General features: G+C 37.6%; 1 protein-coding gene across 1 annotated transcript; it reads right to left on the bottom strand.

Annotated features, from left to right (window-relative positions):
* Positions 1-10,788: 10,788 nt before the first annotated feature.
* On the bottom strand, positions 10,789-11,246 carry LOC133305263 (uncharacterized). Its single transcript, XM_061505424.1, has one exon. It carries the CDS (start codon positions 11,228-11,230, stop codon positions 10,985-10,987), a length of 246 nt encoding a protein of 81 aa, XP_061361408.1. The 5' UTR covers positions 11,231-11,246; the 3' UTR covers positions 10,789-10,984.
* Positions 11,247-13,066: the final 1,820 nt, after the last annotated feature.

Below are 13,066 nucleotides of genomic sequence, written 5' to 3'. Positions count from 1 at the left end.
AAACTTCGCCGCTATGATTAAACGACGTCGTTGTTCTAAGTACATCGTTCATTATGTCTTTCCTTAACGGCCCAAACTTCCGATTAGGCCCAATTTGTACTCCCTAGTTTAGTTGAATGTTGATGTGTTAATAAAACGGGTTCAGATAGGTTCAGCATAACCCAAACACACCTCTTTGGATTTCGATCTGAATTCAAACTGGTTTCGTAACTTTCTTTTTGTTGTAAAATGTCAATCAACTCCGTCGCTGGGGCTGAAATTTTTATTTAATTTCTTTTAGTATAAAATGTCATTGGCCTACGCGGGCAGTCCACCCCACCCCACCCCACCCACCCACCCAAACAGGGTGGGATGGCCTGAGTTTTCTCGCTCACCATCAAAGACAAGGTGGAGTGGGTCGCCCGCTTTGCCACATCTGATTACTTGATTGAAACTTCGAACATGCTTGAGTGTTTTGTGAATAGCCTTCAGAATATAATGCAGTCTATGCTTCGGAATTTTTTGATATTTTGTCAATTATATTAGAAGAAGGTTATATTTACAACCATATTTTAATCGTTGATTTTCGTCAATCAACAGTTATTATTTATTGCAAATTAATAAGTAATTAATGAATTTGATTTACGAAAATAATAATCGTTGATTGGCGAAAATCAACGGATAAGATATAGTTCTAAGAGATTGTAAACGAAAATAGGTTGTAAGTATAACATTTACCATTATATTATTAGTTTGATTGGAGTATTATTAAATTTATTATAGGGGTGATTCTCCCAAAAAAAAAAAAATCTCAAATTCAAAACTTCAGGTTAAAGGAACAAGTTCTTTATAACTGAAATCAATAATTATTAGTGTATTTTGAAGTTTTTAATATGATTAAATTAAGTGATTGATGATAGTGTGTTTAAAATGAAATTGAATAGAAAGATAAAAAAATATTTTATTTTATTTTTGATAACAATAAGGGGCGTAGCCCCAAACAAAAAACACAAGAGAAACTAATAAAAGCAACTAACAAACTATCCGGGGTCTATAATCCCCTGGGTCTTGATCAAAAAGTTTGCAAGCTGATCTGGCATGATTCTATGATGCCAAAATCCAGTGTCTTTGTGAAGAGCAGACTTGGCTAACCAATCTGCACAATAATTTGCTTCTCTAGGAATATGATTAAGTGTTACCTCCCAGTCTTGAGCAATAAGTGCTTGTATCTTAGCCACTATACGCGGCTGACAAGCTGCATTGCAATCTGCAAGAATAGAGAAAACTTCAGAAGCATCTCCTTCTAGTTCCACTTTCCTAAACCCCATTTGACAGCCCATCTCCAATCCTTTAAGAGTTTCCCAAAATTCTGCCATGATAGGGGTACAAGCACCAATATGATACTCAAAACCTCCTAACCATGAACCATCATCAGATCTGATTAACACACCATAAGCGGCACTTTCGCTAGTCCTTTCAATAGCGCCATCTACATTGATCTTCACCCAATTTGATCTCATGGTTTCCACATAATTGGACGGATTGTACTAGTGCTACCAGTATGCATTAGCTTCCTGCCCCTACTGTTTCGCAGCTCATCAACATACATACGGATTAATTTCATCCCATGAGGGGGATGATTGAAATTAGAATCATGGACACTTTTATTTCTCCAACCCCATAAAAACCAACAAGAGGTAAAGAATAAATCACACCAATCATCTAAAATCTCATGGTTCCATGATATTGCAATATTCTTTTCAACCTAGCCTCTAAAATCTAAGCTATAGAATGATCTCTTGTGATTAGGTGAAACCAGACGGTCCCAGACTCCTTGAGCATGCTTGCAATCTCTCAGGACATGGAGATTCGTTTCCAGTTCACCAGGACAGCACATACAATAATTGTTTCCACCACTCCATTTAGTTGTTCGATCCTTAGTAAGTAGTTGACCATGCATAATTGTCCACATGCATGTTTTGACTCTCGGAGGACCATTCCATTTCCACAAGCTAGTCCAAGTATTTTCCATTTTCGTGAGAGGAAAATTAAGCATGGAACAGTACGCAGATTTTACCAATGAACATCCAACCTTGTGATTCTTCCAAATAATACGATCATGTCCATCTGACCTGCAAGGAGTAAGAACTGCAGAGATCCTTCCTATAACATGGTCGTTGAAATATTGACGCATGTAAAGAACATTATATTGACCATCGTTATTCACAAAATGACTAACTGGAAGATGCATATCATTCAATGTAGGCATAGATGTAGCTAAGGAGACGAGGCTTTCTGATAACCCATGCCAATTATCTTTCCAAAATAACGTGTCATTACCATCACCAATCTCCCACTGAATTGCTTGGAGAAACGAAGGCCAAACATTACACAGGTTTTTCCAGAAGTATGAATCATGGGTTTGTGAATCACCTATCTTCGAAGATCGACACCTCTCTTATATTTGCTAGTAATAACACGAACCCATAACGAATGAGGCGAGTTAATCAAGTTCCAAGCAAGCTTATGAAAGAAAGCTCTATTCTGGATTCTAAGATTGATCCCCCCTAAACCACCCATGCTCTTAGGCTTATATAGATTATCCTAAGCAACAAGATGAGTCCTCCTTTGATCATTTGTGTCACCCCATATAAAAGCTCTTTGCAATTTCTCTATTTCATCATAAATGGCTACAGGTAGCAGGCTAAGTTGCATTTGGAAGATAGGCGTGGCTGAGATAACTGAATTGGATAAAGTTACATGACCAGCAAAAGATAAAACCTGGTTACTCCACCCAGCCAGCTTGTGTCTAATTCTATCAACAACATTAGCATAATGATCTTTAGATACACGGCCATGTTTCATCATGGATCCAAGATATCTCCCTATATTGTGAGTTTTCTTGAAACCACACACTTTTGTAATGTCATCTGCAGTGTGAAGATCCATATTTTTAGAGAGAAAAATGCTAGATTTTGGGATACTTACCTGTAACCCAGACATTGAACTGAAAGTCTTCAAACAATCCAAAATAATGTTGATTTGATCTAAAGAGGCTTCTGCAAACAACATCAAGTCATCAGCAAACATGAGATGAGCCACTGAGGGATCCAACTGAAATTGGCTTCCAGCTTTTATTATCAACAGCATCCTGGATGATATGAGATAATTTTTCCATGGCTAGAACAAAAATGTATGAGGATAGGGGATCTCTGTGACGAACACCTCTTGAAGGAAGGTAATCTCCAGTTATAGCTCCATTTCAAAGAACTGAGACCTTATCTAACTTGATGCAATTCATGATAAGGATAATAAGCCACTGAGGGATTTGAATTTCCTCCAAAACTTTAAGCACAAAATCCCAATTTAACTTGTCATATGCCTTTTCCAAGTCGATTTTAATTGCCATGAAACATCTTCTTCCTCTCATCCTACTCATTGAGTGGATCAGCTCTTGGGTGATGATAATATTGTCCTGGATATGACGCTTGGGAACAAAACTAGCTTGGAAAGGTGACACCATCTCTTCCATTAACGGCTTCATTCTGTTAACCAGAATTTTGCTGAGAATTTTATAGGAGACATTGCACAAAGAGATTGGTCTAAGCTACTTCACACTTTCATGTCTCTTGACTTTAGGAATGAGAACTAAAAGAATAGTATTTACAAGATGGATCAGATTAAGGTTCTGAAACATCATGTTAACATCTTTAATAATATGAGCCTTAAGAAGATTCCAGTTCTTTTGATAGAATGCGGCTGGAAACCCATCCTCTCCTGGAGCTTTTGAACCGTTGATACTAAACACAACTTTTGAAATTTCTTCATCAGATAGATTATGAGACATATTTTCCAATAGATCGACTTTAAGAGAAGGCCAAGTATTCTTTGTTTTCACCCAGTCTCGAATATGGACATCCTCACAAAATAAATTGTTGTAAAAATCTGTTACCAAATTCTGAATCTGTCTAACATCGCTAACCCAAATCCCATCAGGATTTTTGAGCTCATGGATCTTATTTATTTATTTTTTGGAAATATTTCAATCGATTCATTGCTTCGCAACTAATCCGATTCGGGGCAAGTCCAGGATTAAGGCTTTAAACCCCTCCCTAAGGTGGTACTGGGGAGATTCAAACACATGCTCTCATCCCCGCTTGCTTAGCTCCCATGCGCCAACTGAGCTACCACCATTTTGGTTGAGCTCATGGATCTTATTAGAACTTCTTCTGGATGCTGTCTTAATATGATAGAATTTTGGATTTCTATCCCCATCATTTATCCATTTTATTCTGAATTTTTGAAACCAAAGAATTTCCTCTTGAATAAGAACCGAATCAAGATCCCTTCTAATCTCCTTTTTCTTTGGATTGAAGAGACATATTAGAATGATAATCAGCATGCTTCTGAATTTCTTCGATACTGTTCAATAAGTTAGTCTTCCTTTTGAAGATGTTGCCGAAGACTGTCTTATTCCAGTTTTTTAGCCTTGGTGTCAGATCCTGCAAATTTGTTCTTGTATCCTTTTCATTTTTCCAGCGTCTAGCTAAGAAGCTTTTAAAATCATAATGCTCCATCCAAGCAATCTCAAAACGAAAAGGCCGTCTTCTCCATTCATTATCCAAGCTAGTCAAATGGACCATAATGGGGCAATGATCAGAATAAACCCTTGGTAAAACTCTTACTCCAGCATCTGTAAAGGTAGTCTTCCAGCTTGCATTGACACAGGCACGATCTAGCCTTTTGAAAACACGATCAAGATGCAGAAATTTTGGGGCCTTCCATGTAAACTAAGGATCTGATCCTCCTAGATCCATGAGTTTGCAATCGTGGAGAATTGTTGTGAACTTGAAGCATCTATTTGTGTCAACTCTACTACCACGTTTCTTCTCATTTCGATGAGCTATTTCATTCAAGTCTCCAGCCACCAGCCATGGCTCATTACATTGGAGACTAATGTTAAGCAATTCCACCCAAAGATCCTTTCTAAACTCTTCTCTAGGACTTGCATAAACTGCAGAACAAGCGAAAGAAGGAAAAGGAGGATTCTGGACTTTAAAATGAACAAACTGCTTCTTGTGATCTAGGACTTCGATGAAACCAGCCTCGTCATTCCATAGGATCCAAATACCCCCTGAGTATCCTTCTGCTTCTTGAACAAATGAATGTTTAAACCCAGTTTTACGAATGATGTCTGTAGCTTTTTGCCCACTACATCGAGGTTCTAGAATAACCACAATGTCAGGCTTATGCTTACGAGTGAACAGAAAAAGTGATTTATGAAACTGGGATTTCACTGCACCCCTACAATTCCAAAAGAACAGCTTCATTAAAAACTAGGTTGAGCGCAAGACTCCGAGGTTCTTGCATCCTCCATACATGAACTATCTTCATGTCGTTCTTTATCCACATCCATGTACATGGATTTTCTTGGATTATCTGCGATTCCATTATCACTATCGTTAGCATCATTTTTATCAGGGCCTTTTTTAATAAAGGTGTCATGCAGCTGAGCGTCTTTATGAAAAGTTAAGGGATCTTCCGTTGTCCTATTTTCCTGAGCATGCTGGTTAGTTTCCATAGGACTAGAAACTATGGGATTGGCGTTTGTTGAAGAAGATTGGATGAGCAGATGATCTTCTTTTGATTGTTTCTGGATAGGGCGATGCTGACTCGCGCTTGGAGAGGAAACAATATGATTAGAAGTTTCTGTTGGATTAGCCGTAGGGGTATCTTTGGACTTTTTGGATTTAGTCCATGTTTTTTGTGGAATTTTAGGCTGAGTGGGCCCCATATTATTGAGAGATGATTGGATTCTTTGGTTATGATCTTCCTCATTAATAGGATTATCCGTTAAAACTGCAAATCGTGATTGCATAACTGCCTCCTTATCACTATGATTATTGTTGATCATAACTCTTTTTCCATTATTCCTTTGTAACGCTTTTGAAACAGTGCCAGGCTGGCCTACAAAGGCCGGTTGAGTAGGTTGTTGGATTCTGTGTTAGCGGTTGACTACCATCCAAGGTCCCAGATGTAACACCCCATATATATCCGGTAATGTTATCATACTATCGTATTAAGCAGCGCTTAATTAAAAATGCGGAATATCTTTTTCTTTTCAATTATGATGTCATTATCATTACCAACTTGCTTATTAATCAATTAATAAAACATCGTCTGTATGTAATTGCAATAAAACAGCTAACTGAAATACCTCATAACATAGATAATAAAAGTGTGGCTCTAGTCACGGAACTACAACAAGGTAGACCGGACCATCTAACAGTTTATACAACTCCAATCTAAAAGCACTAACAAAGGTGTCGTGGACAATCCACATGCTCACTCAAATAAGGCAACATGCCCAACATCAGTCTCAACAACAACATAATCATAAATAGCGAAAAACATAAACATCATCCAAATCCAGTCATGGCAGCAATACAGCATAATATCATAATCAGCTAAGCTCTGGCCTCCTGCCGTCAGAGGCATCAGTCACCATACTACCTGAACCTGAAATAAGCATTCCCCAAACATGGGGTGAGATCTCGAAACAAGAAATCTCAGTAAGACAGGGGGTCTTCAAGGATCTTCCACCCCAAGCTGACTTACATGTGCAATATAAGTTCAAAAGCAGTTTATCATCATCAGTTCTAAAATAGTGCAATGCAGCAGATAATCATGTCATGTGTGTCAATTCTATTCTACTGGCCAGAGAAATGCAGGAATACGTCTATTACTCACTCATAGTGCAAGATGCTACTTGCATCCACCCCGGATCACCGTCTTGTATGACGCCACATACTCAGGCTTACCGTCAAGATGGAACAACACATGTATATTAAAAGTCATTACACATAAAGCTCAACAGCATTTCAAATATTCAAAGCATGTAACACAACATGCATATAACCATATCCCCATGGGACATGGTGGAACCACAACATGGCTAAACCGAGGACACAAAAGCTTACCTTGCAAGCTAACACCCAAAGCCAAGAGTCCACAGCTCAAAGTCCAAACACAGTAGATTCACAATATGTTATGGACCAATACTATATCAATAATAATGCACCACAAGCATATAACTTAAAGACAACGCCTTTCCTTTACGTTTTACGTCTTAAGGCTCCATACCAAGCCATAAGCCCTTAATCACTTGATTCTGACTAAGTTCATTAATTACAGAAGTTCAACTTCATCAAACTAGGGTCCACAAACCCCCAATAGCCTACTGTACACACAGCACAACTACTGTTCTACGAAATTCCAGAATATCCGGATATTCCTCGGGACTATATCCGGATATGCAATATCCGGATATTTCACTGTACATATCCGGATATACAATATCCGGATATCCATATCCCCATATACGGATATCAAATATCCGGATGTCCAAATCTCATATCCGGATATCACATATCCGGATATTTCTCGGGCAGATATCCGGATATTTCACGACAGAATGCAGAAACTGCATTTCGTGAAGATATCCTTCCAAGGTTGGGTTTTTACCGATTTTAAACACTTAAACATGTATTTTTAGGTGTGTTTGACCAACCCCAACATTAAGTTATCATCTTTTAACCTTTACATGCATCAAGGTTCCATTTTTAAGCTCAAAGACTCATGATCAAAGGTGATGAAGCTTACCAAAGCTCAAACGCAGAAAAAAGGGTGCTCTTGGAGCTCACACAACAGCTCCAAGATTCTGACTTCAAGGGTGCACGAAAATACCACCCAAGCAAGGATCTTTCTTCACAAAGATTGCTCCTTGGAGCTCCAACAACCAACACAAAGCCCCAACGACACCAACACAAGGACTCAGCCCCAAACCTTGACTCAAACCAGCTCCCACAACTCAGAAGATAGGACCTCAACCTCCCAAGACACTCGCCCAAGTGTTTACTCACTCAAAGAGAAGAAGAAATGGAGCAAAGGTGGCAACTTGGCTCACAAATGGAGGAGAAACCAGAGGCAAGCAACCAGCAGCTGACCAGCTTCCTAACACTCACACATGAGTCAGTTTTCTAGGGCAATGTGCCCTTAATAAGGGTATTTATAGCCCACTCAAAGATTAACACGCAGTATTAACTTTAATTGCTACGCTTAGCATTTTAATCTCAAACTTTGGAATATGAAACTACACATTTTTACAAGAATTATCATATTTTTCTTATAATTTTCAGAGTACCTTTCCGGTAGGCACTTTTCATAGCCAGTATCAGTTTCTGGCACCAGTTCTCCTTATTTGGACTTGAAACTCGTTTTACAAGTCCTACATATTATTCTAGTAATTATCATGCACTTACATTAATTTTCTGGGATATTTTTTCGGTACACATTTATACTGACTAGCAGAACCGGTATCTGCACTTTTCTTCCGAAAAGCGACTTTCAGCATTCTTAATCACTTACTATAATTATTAAAGCCTCATAATAATTATTAGAGTCAATTATGGAATCATTTTCTATTTTCACATAATTAATTAATTAAATACCTTAATTAACGGTGCAGGTTCTTACACCAGACCATTGTTATGATTGAAATCTGAATTTCCAGATTCCTCCTGATGAATGTGAAGTTTACTGTGATCAGCTGATGGATTATGATTTTTTGGAGCATCAGAACATGCCCTCAGTACTATGGTCATATCTCCCACAACCAAAACAAATAAGGCCTAGTCCTTCATATTCAATTTGCTTGGTAAATCCATCAAGAACATACTCACCCTTTGATGGCTGGGACAGATCCAATTCTACACAGATTCTTGCAAACCTTCCCCTTGCTTGAGCGTTTGTAGTGTTGTCCACTTTAATAATCTTTCCTATCCAATTCCCTATCCTTCTAAAAAAAGCTTCATCATAGAACTCAATGGGAATATTGGGAAGTCTAATCCAAGCAGCAATCTTTGCAATACCAGCACCATTCGGTCTAAACGCAGGTTCCCATTTCCTCAGCGATAAATAATGACCCAAGATAACCCATGGACCACCATTTAAAGCAAAGTTGAGATCCTCCTTATCACTAAATTGGACTACAAAAAAATCGTTACCAACATCAGTGACGTTGATTTTTCCTTTTCTAGCCCAGAGAGTGTTTATTTTTTTCTTCATAAACTCCACGCCTACTTTCTTCCCAATTAATTTGACAACCAAAGCTTTTTCCCATGGTTTCTGCATTCTCTTTCTTGCTCTTTTGGTGTAGCTAAAATGGGTACGTCCACCTTCTTCCTCCCACATCTTGATCCCTCCGTGATTGACATCTTCTTCCTCAGCAGGTTCCTCTCCATCTAATTCTTCTCCATCAAACTCCCCTCCTTCCCATTCATCATCTTCACCATCTTCACCATTATGACGCATCAGTATTTCCCTCCAGGATGATCGTTGTCCATCCTCATCTTCCATCCAAGCTTTTTGTCTTGAGGTCATAGAAACGTCATTGGAAAACTGGTCCCCTCCTCCTTTATTCCTCTTATTGCTCATTTGAAGAATATCAAGTTCTTCACTTGATTTACCAGGGTTCTTGCCATGATCACCTCGTTCACTCTCACCGTGTTTCCTAGGGTTCGCTGCACTCATACTTTTTGCTATTGGTTGAACTTTTTGTCTACAGTTTCGATGAACGAAAAAATGAGAATCCCTCACCATTGTTTAAAAATGAATAACGTGAATAATGATTAATGAGTGGGCTGATTACAAAATTAAATTTCGATGCTATCCATCTATGATAAATAATTATCATTTTCGATTTTATGCTCTTTTCCACGTGATTTTCATCTACAAATGAATTTTTGTAAGTGAAGTTTATCATTAGGAGGAATTTGAAAATATCATGAATTAAACAAAGATATCCTCTTGATAATAGCATGAAAAAAAGTTAAAGTCGTTGTAAGTGAGACTAAGGTGACAAAGTGGGTGATCTGTCCCATCCCGACCGACTCGCAATTAATCTGTCAACAAATGAGTCAGCCTATTCTGTCTCATTTTTAAGAGTGCGCTAAAAAACTCGACGCACCCCATTTCGATTGGCGGGTGAAGCAAATTGGCCCGCTGTCTCAAAATTGTTTTACACTGAACCATCCTGTCGTGCCCCTCCTCGTCATAAATCAACCAAAAAATGAGTCAGTTTACTCTATTTTTTAGAATGGATTATAAAACTCAACCCAACACATTCGGTTTGAAGGGCGGAATGGGTGAACCCGCCGAACATGTTGGCCCTGAGTGGAAGCAAGCCCTTAATAGCAACCTATCTCATTCTACACATGACATGATGCGAAATAGAAAACATCTTGTTTAAATTTGAAAATCCTTGTATTTGACATTTTGACTCCATTCGTCACACATTCAGGGGTAACTATTGGACATAGAGAATATCATATGACTACAGAAAATGTAATTAAATACCATTAAGACCTGACCGGCCTCTCAAAATATTGGAGGATTACTAAACAAAGCTCGCCACTGCGTCCGTCCCCCAACAACAAAAAAATAAAAATAAAAATAAATAAATTGCTCACATCAAACAAAGTATCACACGTCCGGCGCTACCAGAAAGAATGGGATTTGAAATTGGATTTTTAGGGTTGGGACAAGCTCAACCACCGTATTCTTTTTTACTCTTTCACTCAAATTATAGTCAACACACCAAATTCACCATGATATAGCCTTGAAAGACCCAGAAAGCTTAGGATTAGAATTCTAAGAATTGCCGACAATAGAAACGAAAATTTTAAACCTTGTTCAGTGTTGGTGAACTACCTGTGAAATAAATAGACTCCACCATCCATACATATACTTTTCCAATAGCATTAAGCAAAATTTCCATTACCAAAAAGCACAAAAATTTAAGAAACAAAATCCCCCAAGGGCGAAGTTAAAATAAAATAATAATAATAAAAAAAAAAACAAAGATTTGGCAGCAAGATTCACGCGAATCAACGTGCCTTACACAGTTGGAATTTGAATTGAGTCGATGGATCGTCCCTCGTAGAAATCAGATGGTACAGCCACAGAACAAGAAAAAGAAGCACAGCATAGAAACGAGCGCCACAGATTCGAATGCCGTCACCACCCCCCACACCAACTCATCGACAATGGACATGCTCATGAGTCCCGACCACCTTATCAACCTGCGCGGCGACCACCTCGGCGTTATGTACGAGGCCACCGTCTCCGACCAGCGCATCACCGATGATCGGACCGAGCACTCCAACATTAGCCCACGGAATGCCGATGCCATAAGACTGTTTAAAAAATGAAACCTAACCTTTTTCTCTAGCCACTTTTCTAGTTATATGTACTAAAAAGGTTTGAATGAGCTTCGGATATTTATTTGAAGATATTAATAACCGCAGGGAAATTGTAATTTGTAAATTACAGTAAAAATTACAGATTACTCACATGTGCTGTTTGCACTTCCATTTTTGGGTCCTTTTGAATACAAGACAATGTCTGATAGCGAGATTGGGAAAAAATACACAAGACAATTTCGATATAAGTCAAAGTCTAGAGAATGGAGTGGGGACCACTTTAATTTTTTTTTAATGTTTACAGCTAATATGGGAAATGTTATTGTATAGTCAGACCTACTTAAACTTTCGTCCACTCGATTCGTGTATTGCCAAAATTAAAGGTGATACGCTTTTGATAGGCTTTGTACCGTAGGAGCATTCGATCCGGCGTGAATAGCGGTTGCTTCTTCTAAGTAACACTGTAGCAAACATGTGACACAGCTCGCAACCAAATCATATCAATTTTATAATAAGACAAAAATGTGCAGAACTTAAAATTTTCTTTATATTTGGGAGGGAAATTTTGAATTTTAAACAAATTTGTTTACCAATGAATGCTTTTAAATTAAATTAATGCCTACCCCCGTACCGGTTTCAAGCAATTATTCAAATTTCAAACTTATTTTGAATTTTATTTTTTTTGTTAATTTAGTATGCAAAGTAAAATTATACGAATTTAGCCGTTTTTTTAAATGAAAATATAAAAAATAGGCAATTAAACATTATTTTCATTTTTTTTTTTGGAAAAAAGCAACTTGGGACACCGTGCTCTACATCATTGAAGGAATTAATTTCTTCCAGATGATATTGCTTGCATTTGAACTGGCTTGCGTATAGAAAAATCAATGAACGTAATTGTTGTTACAACAAAGGGGATTATATTCTGTAAAAGTCAATAAATTGGCTTAAATAATTTGGAAAAAAGTAATATAATATGAATATGATACATTTTAGGTGGCAACTAGGCCAACACCCAATTTGTTGGCCAATGTCCATTTCAACGGACTGGCGGAAGCTACATTGAACTGGTATATCATTATATCGTGGCATTCTCAATAAAGCGTGTGCTGTGTATGATGTATGGTATAAATATGTGGGCTTTTTTTATTTTTTCATAAACTGAAATCCTTTTACATAAAAGCTTAACAACACTTGTAATTTTAATAAAAAAATAATAATAAATTTATTAAGAGAATAAAATATATAAAATCTTTATCGAAAATTAACTCTTATTAATGACAGCGCAGTTCAATAATAATTGGTCGCAATAGAAGTACAAAGTAGAGGAGCCTGAAAGGAATCTTACTTGCATTTGCATCGTTAGAAGTTTATGTTTTAGGGTTGTTATTGTGAGGGAGTCCTAATCACCATTCAGAATCCAAAAGTATGTAAATTGTAAACAAATGCTTATACAAATTTATTATAGAATCATTAGTTGAAAAAAATACTATTTAACTACCATCCCAATAAAATGCGAAAGCAAAATAATTATTATGTATGCCCATCTATTAATTCAAAATGAATATCATTGATACAAAAATAAAATAAAATTATGCATCTATGGATCTGGCTATCCCCTCAATCTGCAGTCTCCATGGAGAAATAGATGTCATGTGAATCTGCACCATTTTAGTCGGCAACCAGGCCAACGCCCAACAGCCAATTTGTGGGCCAATGTCTCCATGGACAATGCATGCACGAAATTTGCAAGTATTTTTAGGGCGAGGATCGTTTGACATCTATGTCAAACTAAAAAAATTAATATCAAATTTCAATTGTTGATT

The sequence above is a fragment of the Gastrolobium bilobum genome, unplaced genomic scaffold, assembly GCF_033153095.1.
Source record: "Gastrolobium bilobum isolate Gb01-03AN ecotype WA unplaced genomic scaffold, APGP_CSIRO_Gbil_v1 utg4294, whole genome shotgun sequence".
In the NCBI taxonomy this organism is placed as follows: domain Eukaryota; kingdom Viridiplantae; phylum Streptophyta; class Magnoliopsida; order Fabales; family Fabaceae; genus Gastrolobium; species Gastrolobium bilobum.
Note: the sequence above shows the minus strand (reverse complement) of the source record. Positions and strands in the feature narration are given on the sequence as shown.

What these genes read in the sequence shown, in the direction of transcription:
- LOC133305263 (XM_061505424.1), bottom strand. Translation starts at nt 11,230, where the DNA reads ATGGCATCGGCATTCCGTGGGCTAATGTTGGAGTGCTCGGTCCGATCA.